General features: G+C 35.4%; 1 protein-coding gene across 5 annotated transcripts in view; it reads right to left on the bottom strand.

The window, feature by feature from the left end:
- Positions 1 to 24,334, bottom strand: part of DENND4C (DENN domain containing 4C) — a 69,161-nt gene that overhangs the window by 12,713 nt on the left and 32,114 nt on the right. For 2 of the 5 annotated variants that reach the window (XM_072031654.1, XM_072031655.1), the window contains 19 exons: positions 23,485 to 23,726; positions 22,502 to 22,568; positions 21,793 to 21,851; positions 20,339 to 20,483; positions 19,795 to 19,970; positions 16,571 to 16,671; positions 14,913 to 15,131; positions 13,740 to 13,885; positions 12,544 to 12,579; positions 12,165 to 12,295; positions 11,178 to 11,310; positions 10,512 to 10,718; positions 9,714 to 9,842; positions 8,828 to 8,972; positions 8,341 to 8,487; positions 6,037 to 6,162; positions 5,072 to 5,212; positions 2,285 to 3,436; positions 978 to 1,154 (listed from right to left, as the gene is read on the bottom strand). In XM_072031654.1, the coding sequence (XP_071887755.1) occupies positions 978 to 1,154; positions 2,285 to 3,436; positions 5,072 to 5,212; positions 6,037 to 6,162; positions 8,341 to 8,487; positions 8,828 to 8,972; positions 9,714 to 9,842; positions 10,512 to 10,718; positions 11,178 to 11,310; positions 12,165 to 12,295; positions 12,544 to 12,579; positions 13,740 to 13,885; positions 14,913 to 15,131; positions 16,571 to 16,671; positions 19,795 to 19,970; positions 20,339 to 20,483; positions 21,793 to 21,851; positions 22,502 to 22,568; positions 23,485 to 23,726 (3,679 nt within the window). Of the gene's footprint in view, positions 1 to 977; positions 1,159 to 2,284; positions 3,437 to 5,071; positions 5,213 to 6,036; positions 6,163 to 8,340; positions 8,488 to 8,827; positions 8,973 to 9,713; positions 9,843 to 10,511; positions 10,719 to 11,177; positions 11,311 to 12,164; positions 12,296 to 12,543; positions 12,580 to 13,739; positions 13,886 to 14,912; positions 15,132 to 16,570; positions 16,672 to 19,794; positions 19,971 to 20,338; positions 20,484 to 21,792; positions 21,852 to 22,501; positions 22,569 to 23,484; positions 23,727 to 24,334 lie in introns of all 5 variants that reach the window. The other 3 variants (XM_038169853.2, XM_072031656.1, XM_072031657.1) reach the window with 3 other exon arrangements.

Genomic DNA, 24,334 nt, shown 5'->3' with positions numbered 1-24,334 from the left:
AGACCGGTAAAAGTGAATAAAATCTGAAAACACAAAGAAAGAACAAAGAACAGCAAAGAGCAGTAAGATTGCTCAATATATATACACTCAAGAAAAGCTGTTCAAGATTTCTTAAATTATGTATCCATATGTACATAACAAAGATAACACTGACGGAGACACACAGTACCACATATACCATTACTGTGATTAAGTATTCTCTGGCTTATGTTGACATAAAATAAAAAACCTATCTTTGGTAAGTCTGGTATTAATGGTTATGAGTTTCGCATAGAAGAAGGGGAAAAAGAGTTTGAATACCAGAAGGAAATGGTTGGATTCTGTTTATGGAAGCAAAACTATCAACATTACTTCTTCTGACAATCACAGTTAAACAGTTAAATGTTCATTTTCAAACTCACTGACAGAATCCTCCTGTCATGAAGAAAGTTCTTTTGCTTCTTCATGATAGTTCTATCATTAGAGTGCTACAAAGACAGTGAAACCAAACCCCAAGCTGTCCTGCAAAACATTTTCCTCAAATTACGGATCAAATTTGACTGGAAATGATAGATCTGCTTCAACCAGTTTTAGTGCTGGAAACATAGATGACGGTTTGGCATATATTCATAATTTGTTTACCTTCATCAATTCAAATCAAGTATGCATCCAGTAACTCCTATTCCACATTAATGTGGATGTGCTGTTTTTGGAGTTTTGGTTCTACCTCCATTACTAGGCAACTATTTGCAGTTCTTGAACACAAAGGAAGTATTTTACAGTTCAATGCCTGTAGTTTTCATCAACTTTTTATACATTGAAAGAATAGATGCATTAGCTATTTGCTACTGCAAGAGGAAAGTATTTATAAAATACAAATAAAAATAAAGTAATTTCACATTATCACACCTTCCACTGTATTAAATATATTTTTCAGACATAACAATTTTACCTATTTGTTACATTATAAACTAAAAACAAAGGTAAAAAAATCTCACCTGCACTGTAATGCTGTCTTCCTGCATCTCCACTGCTGCTGCTGCTGCCAAGACTAGTAGTGCTTTGCGCAAGCTCATTCGCAATTAGTCCTGGGACTCCAGATCTTGATGACAGATTATCCCCTAAAATATTATCTTCAAAACCAGCAGGGAAGTTAAAGTCTGGTCGACTGTTTTCTTCCTTTAACACAAGAAGAAAAATAGCATTATTTTTTTTGTTTAGTACTTCTAGATCTATTGTTTTACTTCCATCTTTACTCTAAAAATTAAATAATTAAAGTAGCAGATTAAGACAAAATCTTGATGTAAAGATATATATATATTTTTTTTTTTACATATAAGATACATTTAGGCAGTCTCCCCTGAAAGAGTAGATATTGAACAAAACAGAAGGATATTGGAAAAACATTTTGACAGTTAGAATACTCAGCTGATGATCAAATTCAGTGACAAATGTATTTTCTTCATGACAGGAGAAACAAGGGAATTATGCATAAATTGTGTTATGGAAGACTGGCACTTCACAAAAGAAGAGGAATTATCAGGAAAAGAATAAAGGTCTGAGTTCAATTCTGAGGAAAGATCTTAAGATAGAAATGAAATATACCAGTAGATCCAACAGTGACACAGTCACTAAGACACACAGGAAGCTATAAAATAAAACAATAAAGATACTAAAAAAACAGGAAGTTGTGGTAAGAAAGAAAAAATAAATAAATAAAAGTTAAAAATAAATTAAGGGGATTATGATGTGCCCTTAACGAAAATTCTAAGGAACAGATCAATAAAACAAAGATACCCAGGAAAACCTAGCTCATGGGAAAAAAAAGTACACCAGTTGAGTTTTCATTGTCTTAGGCCAAAAAAGTGAAGAAAAATCTTTTCTACATTTAATAGAAAAGATAGTAACATCAGTTACATTTGTTTAAAGTAGAAATAAAGCTCAACAGCTGTTTCCTCTCTTCTCATCTCTTATGGAGATAGGGAAAAGAAGAAGAATTTGAAAAAGGAAACAAGAAGCTGTTGAAACAGCCTGAAGAGAGAAGACAAACTCTTAGAGAGCAAAACACCAGATAAAGGGGTTAATCAGATCAAAACAGACACATCAGATTTAATCAGATTAAAACACACACACACACACACACACACACCAAGCGCGCTTACATAGGAACTGCAACATTTTCTTTCAAAATACCTGAAGACTCTTATCCAGAGCTCATGCTGTCCTTTACTTCTTTCAGCTTTAATACTATTTAGGAAGTAGCACTCTAACTTTGTCTACCTTAATTTTTCATATTGAAAAATACTTGCCTCATCATCTGAGTAGTTATACACCGAAGTTACAACTCCCCACATCTTACTGGCCACATTAGCAGCCTGTTTCATGCCTGATTTCAGAACATCCATTTTTGGTCCAGACAGTATATTGTCTAACTTCAGATTGGATAAAGTCGTTACAACTGATCCTAAGGAGCCATGTGGAGAAGAACGACCCAGTCCTGTCAAAGATGAAGAGCGCTCCTTTTGAACCCGTGGATGCATTTGTTGTTTTGGTCGCCCAGTAAATGTCTTGGATCTGGAGACAGAAGGACTTCTGCGATTTTCATAGGACTCAGACGATGGTGGTATGGAATCCAAAGGCAGGCTTGACCTCCGCTCCTGGGAGTGACCAGGTGTACCAGGGGCTTCTACTTCCCTACCTGGCTTGTGCAGTTCCATGCTGGGAAACTTACTGCCTAGTGGGTTCTTGAGATTCATATAGCTTTCTATTTCATCTGCCAAATTGCGTGCTGCAACTGGTGACACCAGCTTTTCCTCTGGTTCAGGGAGTCTTGGTTGGATGCTGTCAGTAGCCAGCAAAGATAAAGGATCCAAGCCTACTTCAACATCTTCCCTTTCGATAGGCTTAACCACTCCATAAAAGCTATTCCTTTTAGGAGTTGCATCTTTGGATTCTGTTTTCTGTTTTTTGGACTCAGCTAACTGTTCAGTGTTCACTTCTTCCACATTGGATGCATTTTCATCTCTTCCGTTCTCAAAATGCTCCTGCCCTTCCCCAGGTTCTTCTAGCACTGGTGAAGTTCTGTGCTCCAATTCCCAATCACTATCAGTCACATGACTCCAAGAGCCACCTTTGCCAGACATCTGCTGGTCAACAGCACTATCAAAACTGTGGGATTTATTCATATGACAAGGTGAAGTTTTTGCTCCAGATAAAGCTGCTGTTAAAATCTTGGCATCTGCTCCCATCATTATCGCTATTTCTTTAGAATGCAAGTCCAAGCTCCCTTTTTTCAGCAGCATTCCTGCCCTGCTTTCACTGCTGAAACTGCAGCTTCTCTCTGAAAACAGCTTCTGCCTCTTCTGTCCTTTTTCACTCATTTTCTTTGTAGAAACATCACCAAAGACTACATCTTCAACTGAATCCTGAGTTATGAATAGCGGGCTTGAAGCAGTTTCTAGAAGAGAAAAGGCATTGCATACGGTATACATAGCCATCAAGACTGTTTCTTTCCTGAAGTTATGTGGCCTCCTTATCACTGAGAAGACTGGGGGTACCACAAATCTCAATGTATCAATTAAAAAGTTTAACTCTGATACTATTAAGTTATTTTACTGGCTGCAAAGGCATTCAGCAGATGAAAAATCCTCTACTCTTTTTGACTCTCTGAATGAAAAGTTTTCTGGCTTCTACCTCCCTTCCACATGCCACCTCAGAGCAGAAAGTAGGTACTACATCCATGAATGAAGAGAAATTATAATTAAAGATATACTTCATTTTTTTCTCTCCCCCAGAGCTACGTTCACAGATGTATACATCAAACTTCATAGTTCATTCAGGTTCTGAATATAAGTATCATGTGTGTGCACAACACAGAAGCGTACTTTTGCTTATGACATATACATATGTGAAAGAACATAATATCTTACACATACTGAATTTAGCTAATCCTATAAATGTTCCTGTTTACCCAGGGCAATATATGCCTAGAAAGCTGTGTTACCCAGGCAAAAAGGCTGACCTTAATTATCTCTGTAAGGAGGGTATTTCTATGAGGATGCCAACAGAAGACCAGATGCACCATATCCACTGCTTGAGAATGTTTGAATCTGATATTGATGCTGCTTCTTGACAACTCATTAGTTTTCATAATGGTCAGAAAGGTTCTGAGTAAGTTCTTGTCTGAGACTTATAGCTCTGCTATCAAACTACATGCCAACTGCCCTCTTAAAAGTCTCTGCTGTTTTGTCCCTAATCACTGAAGCTGAACTACATTACCTTAGTTAAGGACAGGCACAAAGGTAGGGAAAAAAATATGTGCCCCAATATTTGGATCTCATATATCCTTGTCTTCCTCATCATAAAGATCCAGAGATGTAAATAAATTTTATATGTCACAAAGAAGATGTGTACTGTTCCCAGATTATACATTGGCAGCAATTATATAATTATACATAATTATATATCCAGCCACTGGATATATAATAGAATCATAGCCATATATGACTTGTCCAAGATCAGTGAGGTTTAGGTGACCAAAAGTCAAGAGTAGAGACCCTAATTCTCCTGTTTTTCTAGTATATTACCAAAATACACTCAGTATAGTACAAGAAAAATCTTGATTTCAATCTACTCAACACTAGTAATTTTCAACCTTAGAGTCCACAGGTTCTTTTTAAGGCACCTAAAAACAATAATGGTGGGAAAAAAAAAAGATAATGGTGGAAAGCAAATGTTTTGTAAGACATAGAATCATAGAATATCCTGAGTTGGAAGGGACCCTTAAGGATCATCAAGTCCAACTCTTGACACCGCACAGGTCTACCCAAAAGTTCAGACCATGTGACTAAGTGCACAGTCCAATCTCTTCTTAAATTCAGACAGGCTCGGTGCAGTGACCACTTCCCTGGGGAGCCTGTTCCAGTGTGCAACCACCCTCTCTGTGAAGAACCCCCTCCTGATGTCAAGCCTAAATTTCCCCTGCCTCATTTGCACCTCTTTTTTTTTTTTTTTATTCCATTAAATAGAATCTCAGAGGTTAAAAACATTAAGCTCAAGACTTCAAGAAGATCTTTTTCACCCAGTGACTCACCACCACTGTTTTTCCTTCCACTGCTATCGAAAATGCCAGATGGAACTTTGACGATACTGTTACCCCAGGAAGGTGTGTCTGTTGGACTATGAGTCTCTACATTCAGCTGCTTATTTTCATCAGATTCCTGAATGCAAACCTCTAAAATAAAGAAAATGTGAACTTCAGTTAATTTAACTAAATAACTATATTTACACTGTTATTGAAAACAAGTAATCAAGCACTGTTCCCTTACACAGCTACAATCTAAAGAATCAATCCTACCAGGTACCTCCAGCATTTCCTGGAAGTAGTATCTCGTGAGATGACAACAGGTGGTATTACAGAGAAAGCGTGTAGCTATTCACAAGGTTATGGCATGTGCCAGCTTCATCCTTTGGTATATTTTTAGCTAACCAAAGTAGAGCAGTGACAGCAGTTCTCAGGGTTTTTTTTTTTGTTTTGTTTTTGTTTTGTTTTTTTTTGTTTTGTGCAGGGCTATTTGTTTAATGATAACATCAGAGACCCTAATAACAAAGATATGAAATAGACTCAGTAATGAAAAACAAAATACAGAAGAACTAAGAACAAAATCTGAGAAGAAGACAGGAGATGATCATATTTCCTACAGTGGGGATGAGCTTGTAGGAGTAAATAGTGCCTCTTATTAGGCTAACTGGTACAGCTTTAAAAATGTTCATGTGTTTAAATATAAAAATTAGACTAACAGAATATAAAATACTGTATGCCCTACCGCATCTCCAATTTTTTGATCTATATGAAGTTGGTCAAATAAAAGACTATTTTTATGTAGATATATTCCACTGTTATTATCTAGTATACAGTAGAAGTCCAGCAGATTCTATCATGCTGAATTTTGACCTTGACAACATTATGAATTCAATGCATTAGTTATTTATGGTAGTCTAATGGATGAAGTAATTTTATTTTAAAAGTCTTCATCAATATAAACATGAATACTTAACCTTCTATTAGCTCTTCAGCTTTAGAAGAAATGTCTGTCTCCATTTGTGTTTCAGTTGCAAGAAGACTATCTCCGTCATCCTTTAAAAGTTCATCCTTGGATCCATAGCCCTGGTCTGACTGACCACCTGTTCAAAAGGAATGCAAACACTTGCCTCCAACTTCCTTTCTAAATTTTTTGTTTTTCAGTAAGAAAGTAAGTTATTTGCACTGAAATTCATTCTTTCATTCTGTTTTGCCACAAAAGTTCAGGGTGAGAATCACCAAAATGTCTCATCTGTGTACAGATCTACTTGGTGATGTTGACAGCAGAGACAATTAGAGTTTTCAATGCAAATTTTCTTTTAAAATTTACATTATATTATTGTGATATTACAAGTGTTATCCCCCCTGAATAGTACAGTGACTAACTAATTTTTCTGCAGTGTATCTCCCTTCATTCCTTTCCCCTTTCATTAACATCAAATATTTCATTGCTGTGCAAGCTAAATTCTCACATGATCTACAAAAGGAAGTTACACATGTACAACAGTAATTAAGTCAGCTTCTAACAATGAATACATCCATGAAAACTATTCTGCTATAAATTGTGCTATGTCTTTGTGCCAAAGTACAAACTACAGAATGTAACAGAAAAAAGCAAAAACATGTATTTTAAAAGAGGTGTTCCTCCATGATAGCATTTACACTTGGTATCTATAACTCATTCTTTGAAAAAGTAAATTTTTTTTTCAAAAAAATCTACTAAAGAAACAATCAAAAAGCACTCTTTTTTGTTAACTTTTATCATAAGTGATGCTGTACATGCAAAAATACACAAATACTATAAGGGACATATCCCACAGCAGCATGTTAAAACATGCCTCAGCTTACCTATTACAATACCTGACAGTATTTAAAAAGATCGAAGTATATATTACTGAGTATTATATGAAAGGTATTAGAAGGCTCCATAAAACTTGAAAGACAGACGTTATTTATCTAAAGTACATATTATCACTTATTTTTACCAATGCAGAGCAAACAGACTTTTTAATTTAATTTTTCTAAGTGGTCATCAATAAACAAATTTGTCTAGTGTGTAAGATAACCTTTCATACATATAATTCACTCTGACATTCTTTGGTCCTTATTTTCTCCCTATCATCAATTCAGTGATGTTAGTCTCTGTAGTTTGCACTGTAGTGAAAATATCCTATCAATAAATGGGCAAATTACCTGCAGAAGTAACATTCAAGGGTAGAATTAAATCACACGTGCATCCAAGGCTTCACACCATATAAAGTCTGCACCCCACACCATGATAGTCAAGGACAAATGCAGCACCCGAGAGACAGCAAAGAACAAAAAGCAGAGCAACAAAGAGCAGAAAGAAGGAAAGTTCAGTAATCTAGGCAGGCATATCAGATGAAGAACAGGAATCAGACTCAAAGTTATCTTTAAAGGAGGACTTGAGATATTAAATATCATGAAGAGTGTGTAAGAACCATTTGTACAGTAAGTGTTGAGGTAAACAGAAAGGAAGCTTAGTTGAGACTGTGCATAGGTAATATGTAATCAGTACTAAGGCAGACACTAAGAACGATGAGTTTTGTATTGCCATCTCAAGTAGTTAACTTTCTGTGTGCTCATTTCACTCCAGTTTGGCCTAGAAGAGTGCATGCCACATTCAGTTTTTCCCCAGCTCATCAACTGTCTTTCCATCTGTACAGGGTGTCTTATGTGTGGTTCTGATCATTTTTGTATTCTTTCTCAAATCAGGAAAACACTGGTGAAAAGCCTGAATATGGCTTTTAGAAGCACAGTTTACTATGACCAAAAGTGACATACTAATTCTAGAAATGCAAATTAGACCATCCCGGATCAAAAGATGATCAATAAAGAGCAACATTTCAAAACATTAGCTTCTAATCACCTCAGCAACTTTCACTCTTTTCCTTTAACACTGATGAAGATTTTACTCATACTATTCATTTCTACGAATAAATAATAATATGCAGAAATCAAGACTTATGTCAGAGGCTTTATACCTTTTATAACAACTAGCACAAAAAGTAAAGTTCATGACACCACAGCAAGACATTTAGCTTAAGAGTACTTCTGCTACTGTTCACTCTAAATTATAGAAGCTGCATGAACTGTGGTAAAGCAGAGACTGTATTTCTTCACATAGATCAACTCCATGCTTCATTCTCTACAGCCTCAGGAGGGGAACATGGTGGCAGTGGAGGGGAAATCAACAAGAAAACAGAAAATTTTTGCCTTTTGGGGGACTGTTAGTAGTGAAACCCAGCAGAATCTAGTACCTGTGCTAGAGTGATTATCATTGGAATCAAGCCTGACTAAGTCACTGACGAAGAGAGTGTGCTCCCCACTGTTAGCATCATTAGAACTATCCACGCTACCATGGCTCACCATGTCCCCATCACTTCCACCCGTGGTATTCCGCAGAGCTAAAGACATGAATGAGAGCTGGTTAGTAAGAGAGGATTTAAAATTTCAGGTTTTCAAATACATCTAGCCTCTTCAGACAACAGTAAATATTTTTGCTTGCACATATAAAATGAGAATATGGAATTACAGCAACAGAACTTAGACAACTCATTCTTCAGCATAGGAAAAGACATTGTAAGACAAACAGTCTCAGCATCAAGCATCAAGTTGACTATTATCAATTTATATACATTTAAGAAGGGTTTTCTACTTGTAAAAGCCAGAATGTTAGGTGCAGTCCTTCAGAAAGCAAATCATGCTCTTGTTCAGCAGAAAAATTCATTTCACCTAACTTATTACCTGATATCACAGGTACTCGTGGGCTCTGCGTTGCTTTCTTTAGGCACTGCCTAAATTGTGCTGTGCCGCGAACTACATTTCGTACCTTTGTCCACAGAAATATGCCACTGCGGTTACTGCTAGGCCAAGGAGACTCTAAGACTGCCTACAGAGAGAGACATTGCAATAACAACAACACAGTAACAAATTTACACTAAGAAACACAGTACAGTGAGAAGCTTCTCTTTCCGTACTCAGCAAAGGACATTTCCTGCCAACACTGTGAAGCAGGACAAGTATTAGAGTTTTAGCTGTTCTCTTTTATCCTACAGCTGTGGATACACTGGCTGAGTGGCAAATGACTATGCATCAAATTTTCCTTAATTAAACAAGATGAATCTTATTCATCTGATTAGTGTATGGTAGGAACAAAAGACCATAGTAGAGACTCTTCTCCAATTACTTTTCATACTTTACTATGAATTTCCATTAGAAAATTACAGAAACATGGAAGCAAGGAAAGCATGAGGCAGCTACTTCAACTAACCTAATCCCAACCTTCATCACTCATGGATCCTGCTACCTTAAAGGATACAACTAGGAAGAGATGGCTGTGACATGGAAATAACTAGACAGCTTCCAAACCTTGGAAAGGAAACACTAAATGTATTTCAACAGAATTGTCGGTTAGACAAACAGCACAAGAATGTAAAAGTAAAAAATGTAAAACCATACACTGTACATCAAGTCAAGTGTAAACTTGTCTGAACTGCTGGCTTGCCCAACAGAAACAGCAAATTCAACTGAAGAGCTGTAATGAACAGTCTTCAAATCATGCCATAGAATAAAGGGAATAAAAAAGTAAGTGAGACATTGGTTCAGTATCTTTTGCCAAAATTTCTTTTACCTTATTGTAATAGCCGTAAGTGATAGCATTTGGCTGTATTCCAGCATTTTTCATTTCAAAGAGGACTCTCACGGCCTGAACAGGCTGACCCCACAGTCCACAGAGTTGCATCACAACTCTGTAGCACACCTGACAAGATACAAAAGTCCACAGATTAACAGATGACAAGGATTTTGAAACAGTTTAAGCTCTTCCCAAATTTCACACAAGTAAAAGGGAAAGCCATATGAAAGCAGCTACTCAACCAACAGCCAGAAGAGGGAGCAAAAATTCAACAGGAAACTACACAAGCTGAAATAACACCAGGAGTCACACACAAGTGCTTATTTTTTTTTCCCCACTTGGCTTTTCTGTTTGCGAAATAAAGGAGGGAAGGAAACACCCACGCAAAAAAGTGGGATAACTTGCTTCTTTGTGTTTGCGTATACTACTGCAAGAATGGAATGCTGCACACAAATCCATTATCCCTTCACTTCAGTATGACTGCAGAGCATTAATTCAAAGCACATTTTAAAAACAGAGATATTCAAGAACTGCCTTCTGGAAGAAGTCTGGGAGAAGATGAGCGACACTAAGTTGGATTACATGAGTAAGCTGACACTATGTCAATGATAAGAAAAAAAAAGAAATATTTCTAGTTGTCTTAGTTGGGCAGACTTCTGTAAGACCATTTTGATGTAGCTTTAAAACAGGTCAGACTGTGAGAATGCTTAACCTGCTGTTGGTGGTGAAACACACTATATCTGCACTTTGTCTTCTGCTCTGTGTTCATGGTAATGATATTTTATACAGACTTGCCTCATCTAGTGGTTCCACGTCAGTTTTCCTCATTTTAATTAGAACATCATATGCCTGCTGCAGTGCTTTGACCTTGGGATGTGCAACTCTGATGTAGGCTGGCAGACAAATAAACCATAAGCTGTAACTGTGACTGTAGAGACATTTAGCCCACTGTGGGGGGCTTACATAATACTTCTTGGCTAACTTATGGGCTGTTTTTATTTCCTGTAAGGGTGAAAAAAAACAAAGATGACAAAGGTGAACAACCAGAGCCTAGAAAACATTACTAATTCAGATACTAAGCTATTAAAAGTAGGCATTTAGTAACAATGGACAAACACTAAACTGCCATTCTATTCTTAGCACCCTCTTTTGAAGGTTCTCCACAAACAAAAAATAGCATCTGAATTATGCCTTCCCCCCATTTTAAGCATTCATTTTAATTTCATTTTGTTTTATATCATGGCCTGAAGTTTAATGACTAGTTTGACTGTAAACTTTTATCTCAGATGCTAATCTTTTGCTTTCCATTTCTTTTCCTGGCAAGTTTTGCTTCCCGATAGTTACACATAGACTCAGTCTCCAACAAAGTAATTTGTAGTATAAATATGCAGCAGTAATTTTATCAAAGCAGCTTATTATCTTTCAGTATTCACACGGTGATTATGGTAAGACTTATCTGACCTGTTTTGTCCTCTTTGCCATGAGTGCTGGACTATTTGAAATGCTGCTTCCAGCTGGGTGTCTGCTGAAGGAGAGCTTGAGTTCCTGAGGCCTGTCAAATAGCTTGAAATCTAGTCGTGGAAAATTTTTGTAGCTACATAGATAGATATATATATAAAAAAAAAAAAAAAAAAAAAGTAGGGAAAAGCTTTTTATGTATCTGCTGATACCAGGAAAGCCTTACAAAGACAACTTGCATGCAAAGAACTGATAAACAGGAAAATAAAGGAACCAGGGGATTTATATGTATATTTATAACATGATCCTTCTAGTCCTGTTCACAAAGATATCACAAAAAAGAAGCAGCCTTGGACATTAAATCCCAGTAGACCATGGATATAAGAACCAGACCACCATCCACACCACGTAGGTCTGGGAAGCACTGATGATAATTACTAACAACAACAGCTGGAAACAAACTTCTTTGCCTCCAAGAAAGAGCAAGAAAAACATAACCACAGTGTGTGCAACTCCACACTTCCTGCATAGGGCTGAAAAACACCGAATGGAAGAAGTCTGAAAATTGGAAAGGGTGTTTTTTTCTTTTGGTTCATGAGTTGCAGATCAATAGTACTGGGCAAATCCATTACCCACCCCCTGTCATTCCTACCCTGGAATGAAGACAGTTCCTACAAAATCTACGTAAATGGCTCAAGGAAAGATAGACATTAAATACACGTAGCAAAGCATTACTACAAAGTTGGCAACTAAAAACTACAACCAAAAGCTTACTAAAAACTACAACCAAAAACTTGCCCTCAAACATGCCCACACAACATACTTACAGGCCTTGAGAAACTTACTGGAGTCCAGGCAGATCACATCTTTTTAAAGATGTCCTTACCATTTATTAAGGTGAGTCTTGTGCCAAGCTGAAATATCTGCCCTGCTCAACATCATAAGTGTTCTAATACTCCAGTTTCTCTACGTTAGTTGATTGAACTGTACCTGTATTTTGGTGCTCGGTCTTGTCCATCATCAGGGGGAGGTTCTGGCGGCATTACAAACACTGTGTGTTCACTTTTTTGTGACTCATCAAGCTCAATCAGCCGTGCATCTTCAACAGAATCTACGTCAACCTGAAAGGAGAGTTTGTAATCTGAGTCCTGAGTTTAGCTTTGGGATAAAATGCACATTTTAATATTAATTATATTAAAATATATGTTAAAATACACTGTTTCTGTTCTTGATTTTATACATTATGTGTAAGCACAATATATAAAATGTATCATATTTGTTATCAATGCTCAAATATCAGTTCTACAGCCCTGTCTCTTCACTTCTTTACACAGTAAATTATCTCTGAACATACTGAGGGTCAAAATACCTTGTCTCCTTTTTCTGTTCCTTTATCTGGAAAGAGCTAGGAAAAGAGAAAAAAAAATCAGAGCTTATTCTCAATGGAAAAAGATCCTAAATAATTCTATTACAGCCATGTGTTTTACTGAAATATTAAATAAGTAATACCAAGTATTCAATCTACTCTGGAAGCACTTTCTTTTTCAAATACCTTGCTGAAAGCAAGAAGTTATCAGAATGCTTTCAATCTGTTGACGTTATGGACTAAATACAAAACCTTAAATCTATTAAAGAAGCTTTAACTTAATTGAAAGAAACTGTTTTTTGCATATATTTTCACTATGACAATTTAAGTATGCAACACATTAATAACTTGCAATTACTTTAAGTTATCAACATTACTAAACAGAGCATAGTCTAGACACATACTGTAGTTGCACACCCCGTACTTGGCATATAGAAAAATAAAGGCAAGGATACTGTGAAACTTTTTTTTTTGCGATCTGCTTTAAGTGGTATTTTGATTGGAAACGATACTGAATCAACAAGTTATTTGCACAGCTTAGTGCAAAAATCAATGTTCTGTCCAGAAGGGATCACACATATGCACATAGAAAGTATATAAAAACCGCTAGCTCCGAAATTTTATCTTGTGAACCTGTCATTTTTAAGATGAAGTCATAAACCTAATAACCTATGTAGCCTAGAAACATGCTGAAGTCTTGGCTTCAAAAAAACATGAATGGGTTACAACAATCTTTCTCATATGAAATACATGCAATGAAATGAAGTCTTATCTTTGTAAATCAGTTTTGACCACAAGTCTGAGCACTAGGCATATTTTTATGCTTAAAGTTTTTCATGTGAAGTTTGTCATGTGAAAAAGAACACCACAGATGGCAGTGGTAGATAAGTCTAAATTAGAGTGAGGCAGATTACTGTTTAAAAAGGAAGATATAAACGACATTGTGTTAAAGTGTCATGAACTGGTACTTTTCACATTCTCTTACAGCTTGACATCCTGCAGGGCTTTAATGACAGACTCCTATATTAACACAGAAAACGATGACCATGCAAGAAGACAAAGGAAGAATATAATTCAGCAATAATAACCAAAAATTCCAGTCCCTCACACTTGTGACAGAGGGTAGCTGCCTTCAAAAGTAAAAGGCAGGACAAAAAAAAAAAATAGAAGCATATAATTTAATTTAGTATGTTTTTCACCTTTTCTATGCAGTCATCAAAAAATGCCAAGCCAGTATCCTTGTCACTCACAAAACTGCACTCTTCAATAAAGCTGCTGAATATCTGCGTTTTGGTGAGATGCGTGTAGAACTTCGTATAGGCACGGTCTCTACTTTTCAAAAATCCTGATTAGAAAAAGAAACACAGAAGTAAATACCAGTTACAAGTTCCATAAGAAACTAAAATGTAAAAGTATTAACATAATCATTTACAGTGCAAATATATAAAACATTGGCTTTATTAGTAAAAACAACTACTTATCACTTGCATTCAGAAGATTAAAATAAACTTGTTTATGTAAGATTTCTACCACAAAGTTAACAATACATGGCATGCAATCATCCCCATGTTATCACAATCTGTTTGCTGATTTGTTGACATATTATGGACAAAAAAGGAGAATGTGACCTCATTCATTAAATGCAGAAGCATTTAACATTTTAGACAGTAATAAAAAAAATCCCCTTCCACTATTCTAGAAGTAAACATTTATGATTTTTCAAGTGTTTAAATAAGAATCCCATTTCAAATCTCTCTTCTAGATAATTTAAAACAAAACCAAACAAAAAAACACTAACCAAAAAAAAAACAACACAAAATACCCACACACACACATGCACAAAAAAAAAAATAAAAAAGCAAACAAACAATCAAACAGACAAAACAAGACGAGCCACCAGTGACATTCTATCTGGCATTCAACTGATGAACAGATATGAAAAAGTCAAGGTGATATGGTAAGTGATAAAGTGAAAAAAATAAGATGACCTTTACCAACTACTGTTTTGTTATGTTTCTGAACTCTGCCCAGTACTCTTTTATTTTCCCATTTATATCAAAAACATTATTTTGCTCTTCATCAATGGGCTTCTGCCATTTTTGCTCCATACAAATTGAGAAATATTCTTTAATTCCCAAGAAGTGCCCTTACAGAATGTGCCAAGAGAAGAAGGCATCCCCCTATTGAAAGACAATTTTTCTAATATCAGAGTTGTTACAAAACGGGATTCTATTCGTGTGTATCAATATTCTAATCAACTTCAAACAGCTTCATTTTATATAACTGCAATTCCAAATATTGCCAAGAGTTGCACCAACGGAAAATTTGGGTTAACTCCAATACGATCAGTAATTTATTTCTCTTAACCTCACCTTGATGATCAAACAACGAATCAGCAGCAGTTGCTTTATTTGAAGGTGCCTGAGTGATTGGTTTGAGGAACGTTCTGTAACCCTTTAAAATAGATGCCATGAAACGTAGAAAAGCTTCCTGGATCTCCATCTCAAGTTCTGTCATCTTCTTCTGCCAGGAGAAATCTGCCTCGATAGGAGTCATCTCCACTGCTGAGCCTTCTGGCGTTTTCTTGTGAACTAGCAAACAGCAATATACACAATCCTGTATTAAAATGCAGCATAGTTGAATAGACAACATTTGCAAGATATTGAATATGGTTTTTTTTTCTTTTTTATTTCCCATCTTTAGAAATTACCAACACTGTAAATAAGTTCTCTTCTTGTCCTGTTATTACCTTCCAATTGATCTGGCCCATATAAAGAGTAGTTATTTCAGGAGTTGCTTATGTGTTTTTCTAACTTATCAAGGCCTCTGACCTGAGAAAACGAGCATTACCTTAACTGAGATTTTGCTATCACATTCCCAACTAAACTTTGTCTTTCAGTAACAGGTCAACACAAAGGATTCTGTTTTCCCTGTTCTGCTGATTACTTAAGATTGCACATTGAGGAAAAAAAAAGTGCTTTAAACTATTTTTCCAGTGACAATTTTAACATTTTTGTATACCAAAGGATGGAAAGAAGCAGACGACAAAGAGTTTATTCTTGGACTCAGAAAACAACAACAACAAAAAAACTAGCAGGTACTGCTTCACCTTTGAACACACAGTTACAGATTTTTTATTATAATATAAATGTAAATAGTAATATAAAATAATACTGTTGAAATGGGAATTCAGTCTGCAGCATTTACACATTAAGTAGAGTATCATGCCCTGCTGATAAAACCAAAAACAAAACAAAAGTTGAGGTTTTCTAACAGTAAAGGCAATCTGGAAAAAAAAAAAAAGAGGAAAGAAAGAAAGGAAATTAAGGCAAGAAAGCCCAACTCCTAATTAATGCATTTTCTGTTTTCATAGTTTACCAACTTTTTTTTTTTTATTTCTGTTGTATACCCATGAAGCTATCATTGTCTCCTTTATAAATACACAACTGAACATACTCTGAACAAGATTGTCTTAAAGATCCTGTCTACAGATAGATAGAAGATATACCTGCAGAATAATTTAGTTACAACTCTGTTCTTACCTTTCCAAGCCATTAGTATGATGGTCAGTTTTTCCTCTTCTTTTTGAAAAAAATACTTTCAACATTTTGCTACTGGATTTTCTTTTGTAGAAAAGTCAGTACCTGAGATATTCAACTATATCTGCACAATACCTGGAGTATTGTGCAGTATCTTACTCAAACACTTATTTCCTTTATTATTTTTGATCAGAACAATGAACATTGTTTATGCTGAGACCCAAATGTGTTTCTGTTGAATCTTTGTTTAAATATAACTTAATCGTTACTAAAGGCTGAAAATTCCCCACTTTGAGGAAGTGACAACAAAGAAAAAAGTCTAAAAAGATTTACACCACGTTACCAAGAAGTCCTTACATTTATACACTACTTATAAATTATAAGACCTGTAGATGTGTATCAGAAAATTTAGTAGTTTTCTTCTAATATTTACTTTCCCTGCTTTAGGCGGTTTCTGTTCTTATCCCTTCCCATTTATTTAGATATTTCACCTGCTGCCAGCTGTGGGTGCAGTTTCTTTAAGGTGCTGAGCAGACTTTTACATGGCTTCTTAGGAAACTGCTTCCAGTTTGTGCTCTTCTTATCATCTGATCTAAAACACAGGGGAGGATAAAAGGATATATAAAATACAGACCATATAGAAAAGAATAGCTTCCATTGGCCTAAGTTAATTCATTTTCAGAAAAAGGAAATCATTTTGAAAAGAAACCTTGTCACTGTCCCTATTTGTCAAAAATAATAAATATAATAAAATGGAGTGACATTAACTCAGCACTTCATTTCCTCAGAAAAGAGCAGTATAAATTGACTTATGGGTAGTTTTCTCCATTCTGGAAGGAGGATCTGTATTGAGATCTGATTTAGAGTTTTTGGTTGAAGTTTCACATTGCTGAGTTTCTTTTCAGAATCTATACCAGTCTCACTAATATAATCTGAACACATTAATCTGTATATGGTTATTAGTTTATACTATTGTAAACTTGCTGTTCTGCTACTGACAAAAATAAAGGCTGTTTGCCACTACCACATGAAGTTAAATTCCTGTAAAATGCTGGAAGACCAGTCAAGCAGCTCTATGCTCATAAGCTTTACAGTCACTGTCATATGTCTATGACAATTAAGTTCCCAATTTCAGCTTCAATCAAAGGCTGCCAGGAATTAGGAAGATTGGAAATTCAGTTTACAATTTGGAAATTATGTGGTTGATTAAGTAATGGGATAAACTGGTCTGAAGGTATGCTCATCTTTGTCAGAGGAACAATGGATACAATGCCAGACCTCATTTAACAGATGAATATAGAGACAGAAGGGAGAGAATCACAAGAACTCCTAAGCTCATCATGGGAGAAAGAAAGTGGAACAGAATTTCCCTAATATGGTGTAGAGCAAACATTGATGCCACAAGACCTAATCAGTTATTACTATTTCCGCTGATGCTGTCACTGTCACATTGCACTTAGCATCAGTAGAACTGTTTGCTCAGTTGGCACAGACACATAGCTTCCTTAAGGAGGAAGTATACATTAAATGTATTAAAAAAATAAATAAATTAATGAATTAAAAAATAAAAATAAAAATGCATGCTTGCAGATATCATCTCCTTTTTTTCCCACCACAAAAGCATGCCTATAAACAACATAAGCAGTACTGTTCCAAAAACGCAAGAAAAAAAAAAATTACATATAAAAAAAACTCTCAAATTTGCACCCAAAAAGGCTACTTCCCTTAATGAGCTTTTGATGTTACTTTCACAGAGATGGTTGAAAACATCCAAGAAAAGACTTTAAGGAAGATGCTGAATGAATAAAAGACATTCAGTAGTTTTGGCAGTAAATGAAGTTTTAGTCTATCATAAGGAAGATACCAGCAAACTTGGCCTAGAAAGATGCCAGTCAGGCAGATTGATGTACTAGGAAACACTGATTTTTTCAGATGTTATTCTTCTACTATGCAGAAATATTTTACCTACATGCAGAAGTTTACCTACATATCTCCAAAATGGAGAAGTATCCTCATTTCCAGGTTAAAAAAAAACAAAAAAAAAACCTCCAAGTTTCATAATGCAGGTACCAATATCTCTCATTTACTTGAAGTCAAATGTTGAAGATGTTCAATTCCTCTTACAGTCAAGTAAATAGCATAGATTAAATATGTCCAAAATGGACAGCAAAAGACAAAAAGATCAGTTAGCCACTGAAACAGAAAAGGACTTAAAAGACACTAAAGGAAAAGGTGCCAGAATCTTTTCAGTTGGAGACAGATAAGACATCAGCCACTGGTAGATTTTTAGTTCAGTAACTAGTAGCCGACTTTATCTATGACTCATTCCAACAGAATCTTTACTGTCTCCTTTCTCCGCTAAATCTACTGTCCTACTCCAATTCTTTATTTTTTTTCAACCCAGACATCAATTTCCATTCTTCTTATGAAAAAAAAAAAAAAGACATTTTTCATTGCAAAAGGTATCTTCACATAAACAAGTTATCTTCCTTACATTTCTTTCACACATAATTATTCGTTTGATGGCATAATACCTTACATACAATGATGAAAATGTTTTTTGCAATGTTTTTATTGGGGACCCAGGAGAAGAAGAAAAAAGGGAAATAAAAAATATGATATGAATACAATCTACTCTGTTGTTTACTCTTTTCTTTGATGCTACTAATCACACAATACATTTCAATAATTTAAAGGAAGCATTTGATTCAGTAGGGCATCATAGGAAGGGTCCTTTTTACACAATGAAAAGCATGAAAGCTTTCAAGTGACCCATAGATCAAATGACTAATTTTGATTCGAGTTAGTGAAAATGAAAGCAGGAGTTAAAGCAACACGAGATGATTTAAGACTATATTTTCACACAGAAGAGACACGCATTATTCAGTGATGTTCACCCTCAGATAGCTTACATCCCTCTTTCTACTTTTGATCTATTTACTCTAAATGGAAAAGATTATTTATAAATTTAATAAATCATTTTCAAATCAGGTATTTACAATCCCATTTAGATTTATCACAGAAGAAATTAATTCTAGATTAGCCTTTCCTATAGAAGTTGTAAAGAAACCCTTCATGCAACACTTTATTTAAGACAAGCACTCAAAACATAATTAAATGAAAATATTTTAAAACAAATACAGACAATACAAAAAGTTTTACTTGACTGATCTCACTGAGAAGTCAGCTCCTGCAACTTAAGCAATTATTTTTATTTCATTACACTAACAAAAAATGTCCTGAATTCAAGACAGCTTCAAAAGCTTCATGAAGGGTCCTGAAACTCTCATGTTCAAACCCAATATTCAATGAACACAGGCAAATCAAATCCTGAAGTGGTGAAGCAAGGTGAAAATGCATAAAATGGTGGCACAATAAAAATAAACTGTTCTTCCTCTATTCTAGCTTTTGTCCCATTTCCTAAATAAGCAGTATGAGAAGTGAAGGAAAAAGAAAACAAACACACATTATCATTTCAAGCAACATCTGCAGCACATTATTTATTTTTTAATTTTATTGGCAACCCCTAAATGCTGACCCTTGACTTAGTGAATTTCAAGTCTCTATAAAGCATTAGAAGCGAGATGAAGAACAGAGGATAGGCAGAAACAAAACCATATTTGACAAAACAGTTTTTAAATAAAATTTGCTCTTTCTCAAGTAGTTCAGCAATTTCTCCATCTACAGATAGATATAAAAACCCCATAGAACTTACATGTACACCATGTTTGTGTCTAAGTCAATGCACACAATGTCCTGTGGTGGATCATACAGATCAAAATACCGTGAATCAACTCCAACAATAAATGGAACAGGTGCACTGAGTACGGTAGCCAGAGACAAAGGACATAGGGGGATATATGGACATTGCCACTGAAATGGAAATATCATCTGAAGGAAAAATGAAATGAAACCAATTCATTAAAACAGGACAACAGACCTTGTACAGCATAAAACAGGTAAGTTTGTTACATGCAGCAAGTTGAAATTAAATTGCTAGGAACCCTGTTACACTGTCAAAAAAGTGTCTTCAACTTTGATCACTTGTTTACAGGACATTTCTTACTTATCTATGCAAAAGCATTGATCACTTCAACAATTATAGTAATTAGACATGCTAGAGTGATTTAACTAAATGCCATTGCTAGGAAAAATATGATCATTTAATGCATCAATCATTTTAACTTATAAAATCCTCATAGTAATTATGGAGTTTCCAACATTTTCCCTTGCTGCTGTGCAGAACACCTTGTACTTACAGCTACTACAGCTTCAGCAACTCCTGTCAATACAGCTGGTCTAAGAGAATGAAGGAGGATCTTGCCTTCTAACAATACAAAGAGTAGCAGGGTGGCACAGTTTTCTGGTCCAAGATTCATGAGTAGAGTACTGAAGTCTGCTCCACTATGGGGTAAATGGAAAGGAGAGAGGGGGAAAGAATGTTACAGGATTTAAACATTAAAAGAGAGAGCGAGGCACTACTAAATTTCTGAGAGCTGTTTGGACCTACAAGTTGAATAATTCTTAGATATTTTATGTGTGGCAATAATAGTATTTAATAGCTAGCACCTCAGTGTGAGACTTGTACTGCAACACAAAAATGTAAATTCAAAAGTACTGTTACAGAAACATATGCCTTAAAATGCTACTGTGTGGTTTATGGCTCTCTCACTTATGCACAAGCAGCTTGTCTTCCTAACAGTAACACAGATCTAACTAGTCATCAGCTAATCCAAGCACAAAAAAACACTACTAGTTTCATAGGATGTTACCTCAAGCAAGAATAATGAATTACAGTATCTATTTTATCATAGTATCACTATTTTAAATTCTAGTACTAGTCAAGTAGAAAATAAATGAATAAATTCAGCATTCTCATACCAACATGCATTTAGTTTCTACAGTTTAATCTCCATTTCATTTCTTTGGAAACCATACAGGTATTTAGGAATTTTAATGATGTCTGTAAAAGTAGAAGAGGGGTGTAACATCTGTCCTTATAATGCTAATTACATGTTACTTTGCAGTTTGATGGCTAGCTGCAATTTTTCCCTGAAGTGGCTGAGCAGCAGCTGAGATTTAAACATTGTATCCTTTTGCATATACAATATTATATATGATAACATTTAAGGGAAAAAAATGTAAAGAAGGGTGATTTATTTATTTATTTTTTAATTAAAAGCAAAACCAAAGCAAACAAACAAAAAGTCATGTCATATTCATAAGGAACTCTAGCCTTGCAGGTGTTATTCAAAGAGACTGCATCAAGCCTCATTCACAAATATTTTAAGTTATAATTTTGGATTTTCAAAGTGTTTGTGCACTTGGGCATTTATTGATTTCACATAACTGCTTAACATAAATGTCTCCCTTGGAACCAAAAAGGGATAAGTAGCTCAAGATAACAAGAAATCTATCTATGGTATTTTTAAAAAAGTCTTTACTGCTTATATTCTAAAGATGGAAGATACTTAAATACATGTATTATTTCCTTACAGCCTCCTTTCTTCAGGATAATCAGTAATACTATTCTTTCATAAGGGACAGGTCTATGTCATAAAAACAACACTGTCTAATGTTTCAAATACATATTGAGCTTTCTGTTTATAAAATCTAATAATATTGAAATAGTGTTTGGCTTTCTTCTATGCTTCATTTCTATTTGTCTTGGGATGTCTTAATTACAATACGTTTAAAACATTGATAATGATACCTTAGTGGTAATGGTGTAGAAACTGGCTGAGACAATATTAATGCATCATGGGCAGAAAGCTGAAACACAAAATAATTCATGATTGGCAAGAACAATTCCAAAGTTAGTGAAGTAAAATATTCCAGTGTAACTACATATCCATAATATAATAAAATGCCTGGCAGACAGAGTCACAATGTCATGCAAGAAATGTGAATCAAAAAGGTTTGGAGCTTTTGTTCACTAAGTCAACAGAGCTTGTATTAGTCACCAAAATAATTCTCAGAAGTTACAAGAAACTGTTTATGACTCATTGTTGAACATGTAGCTACTGCTAGGTGGTTAAGCAGAGATCACAAGAGACTGCCCCAGGGGACTAACATATGAACCACAGTAGTGGACAAGTGAAAGAACGGTAGAAAACAACCCCCAGTGGCACAGCGCAAATGACGTCCATAAAATGAAAGACCAATATAAGGCAGAAATTTCAAAAATGCAAGTAGGATGCTTCTGCAGTCTGTACCACACAAAATCTGAAATAGCTTCTTTTGCTAGGTTAACCTGGGTTTATATCCATGTAAGAGAAGGCTATTCCACCCATCTCCTCCCATCTCCCTTCCAGCAGCTGGATATTCAAAGCTGAGTAAAAAACCTAATAGAAGAATCCAGGCTTTCAAAGGCGAAAAGGAGTATTATGATAACTAAAAATGAAAGTAGATGTTTTGCCTACCTGCACGAGAATTCTTGGCCTTTGTGGTGAAGGGAAAGGTATATTGTGCATAAAATGGGATATGTGCCTGAACAGAAGATAAGATGTTAGAAAACCAGCACTGAGAACAAACAAGGACTGAAAACAATGTCACATTTTGGAATTTGTACATCCCATATGTTACAGAAGTACAATGTATTTACTGTTTTGATAAGTTTAGGAGCCTGTTTACACAAACTGAAAGAAAGAAGCCTCACTCGCTCACATTTCACGAGTGAAAATTAATAGTGGCAGCTTCACATATGCATGGAAAAGGTAAGAACACACTGGCCATGTAGGCAAATCATGTAAAAATCTCTGGTAGACAATCTTCATGTTACACAATTTCTCATCAGGCTTAGCTAGGAGAAAGTATACTTAGCTACCAGAAGTCTAATGCAGTTTTGAAGATAAGTTTTCAATGAATATGTGGTTTTTTTTGAATCCCTTACAATGAAAAGCATCCTCTATAAAGTTCATATTTTTATACATACATATATATGGGGTGGGGAAGCCAGGAAGGGAAAGGATTGAGGAAGCAGAAGGTAGAGGGAGTGAAACAGAATTCATCTGCAGTTGTTGCAGCGCTTCAGTATGGACACATACACACTGCTAATGAAAAGAGCCCCTGTGCTTACATTTAATAACTTAAAACACAGGACTGCAAGCACTGGCATGTCTCTTACAGCTCAACCATTTTCTGTGTCTAACAAGTTTAAAAGGAAGTTACACAGGCTTGAAAAATTTTAACAGAAGAGCAATGGTAGAAATCTGCAAAAGCTACTCTTATTAAACAGAAGAAACTAAAACTTCTCTCAGTGCAATCAGTAACGATATAAGCTGCACAGGGCAACCAAGATAATGGTGGAAATACAGTACTTATGGAAGTGTGACATATGTATCAGATGACCACTTGAACTGATATAACCATCTTTACACATTAGCTTGAAAAATGTTTTACATACTTTTCAATGGGAAGAGGATGAGGTCCAGAGACAGACAGTTTGTAGATGAACATCAGGAATTTTCGAAATGCTTCAAAGAAAGGCCAATGTGAGAGAAGGCAGATACATTTATTAGAATTGATGGACTTGGAAGTAACCACTTTCCTCTCTACAGCTGTCAAGAGACCCAGCTGCAATTGTTGCTTTTCTGTTAGCAGCTCCTGGGGATAAGGCTCATAAAACTGAATAGCAGCACCATAAACCTAAAAAAATGAAGAAACACAACTGAGCAGACTTGGTATTTAACAGAAGTTTGGGTTACAGTTTTTGAACTACCCATAAGTCATTGGTGTTTGCACACATAGTACAGAGGTTTTCTTAGTAGCTTGTGAAAACTATTTTTCATTTATCTAACATACACTAAGCACCCTTATAAAGGAAATATTAAATATTTTGGACTCTTGTGCCTCTCTTCCTTTTTGTCATGGCACATTACTCAAAGTATCTGTACTCAGTAAAATGAAAGGGAACGAACCAAACTGCATTCCATAACAAAACCCTACCTATTAACTGTTACTGGTCAAAAAATCACCTCACAAGATGACTGTATGCTGTAACATTCTCTTATCTTTACCATATTAAACAATGAAAATTATTTTAGCTTTGACTCTATTTTAATCAAACTAAACAGGGACCAATCATTTCTAATATTCTTTTATTATTTTCACAAGTTTCCTAACTGACTGAGTTATTCTAGCAAGTTAATTATTCTAGCAAGTTCAGCAAAAGGAGAGCAGGGAGAGATGGGTACCAGAGCATACGTTATTTCTGTGCAAAATACTGGCAGCTACTATATTCACCCTTGCAAATG

Source organism: Anas platyrhynchos, chromosome Z (assembly GCF_047663525.1).
Source record: "Anas platyrhynchos isolate ZD024472 breed Pekin duck chromosome Z, IASCAAS_PekinDuck_T2T, whole genome shotgun sequence".
NCBI classification, from domain to species: domain Eukaryota; kingdom Metazoa; phylum Chordata; class Aves; order Anseriformes; family Anatidae; genus Anas; species Anas platyrhynchos.
Note: the sequence above shows the minus strand (reverse complement) of the source record. Positions and strands in the feature narration are given on the sequence as shown.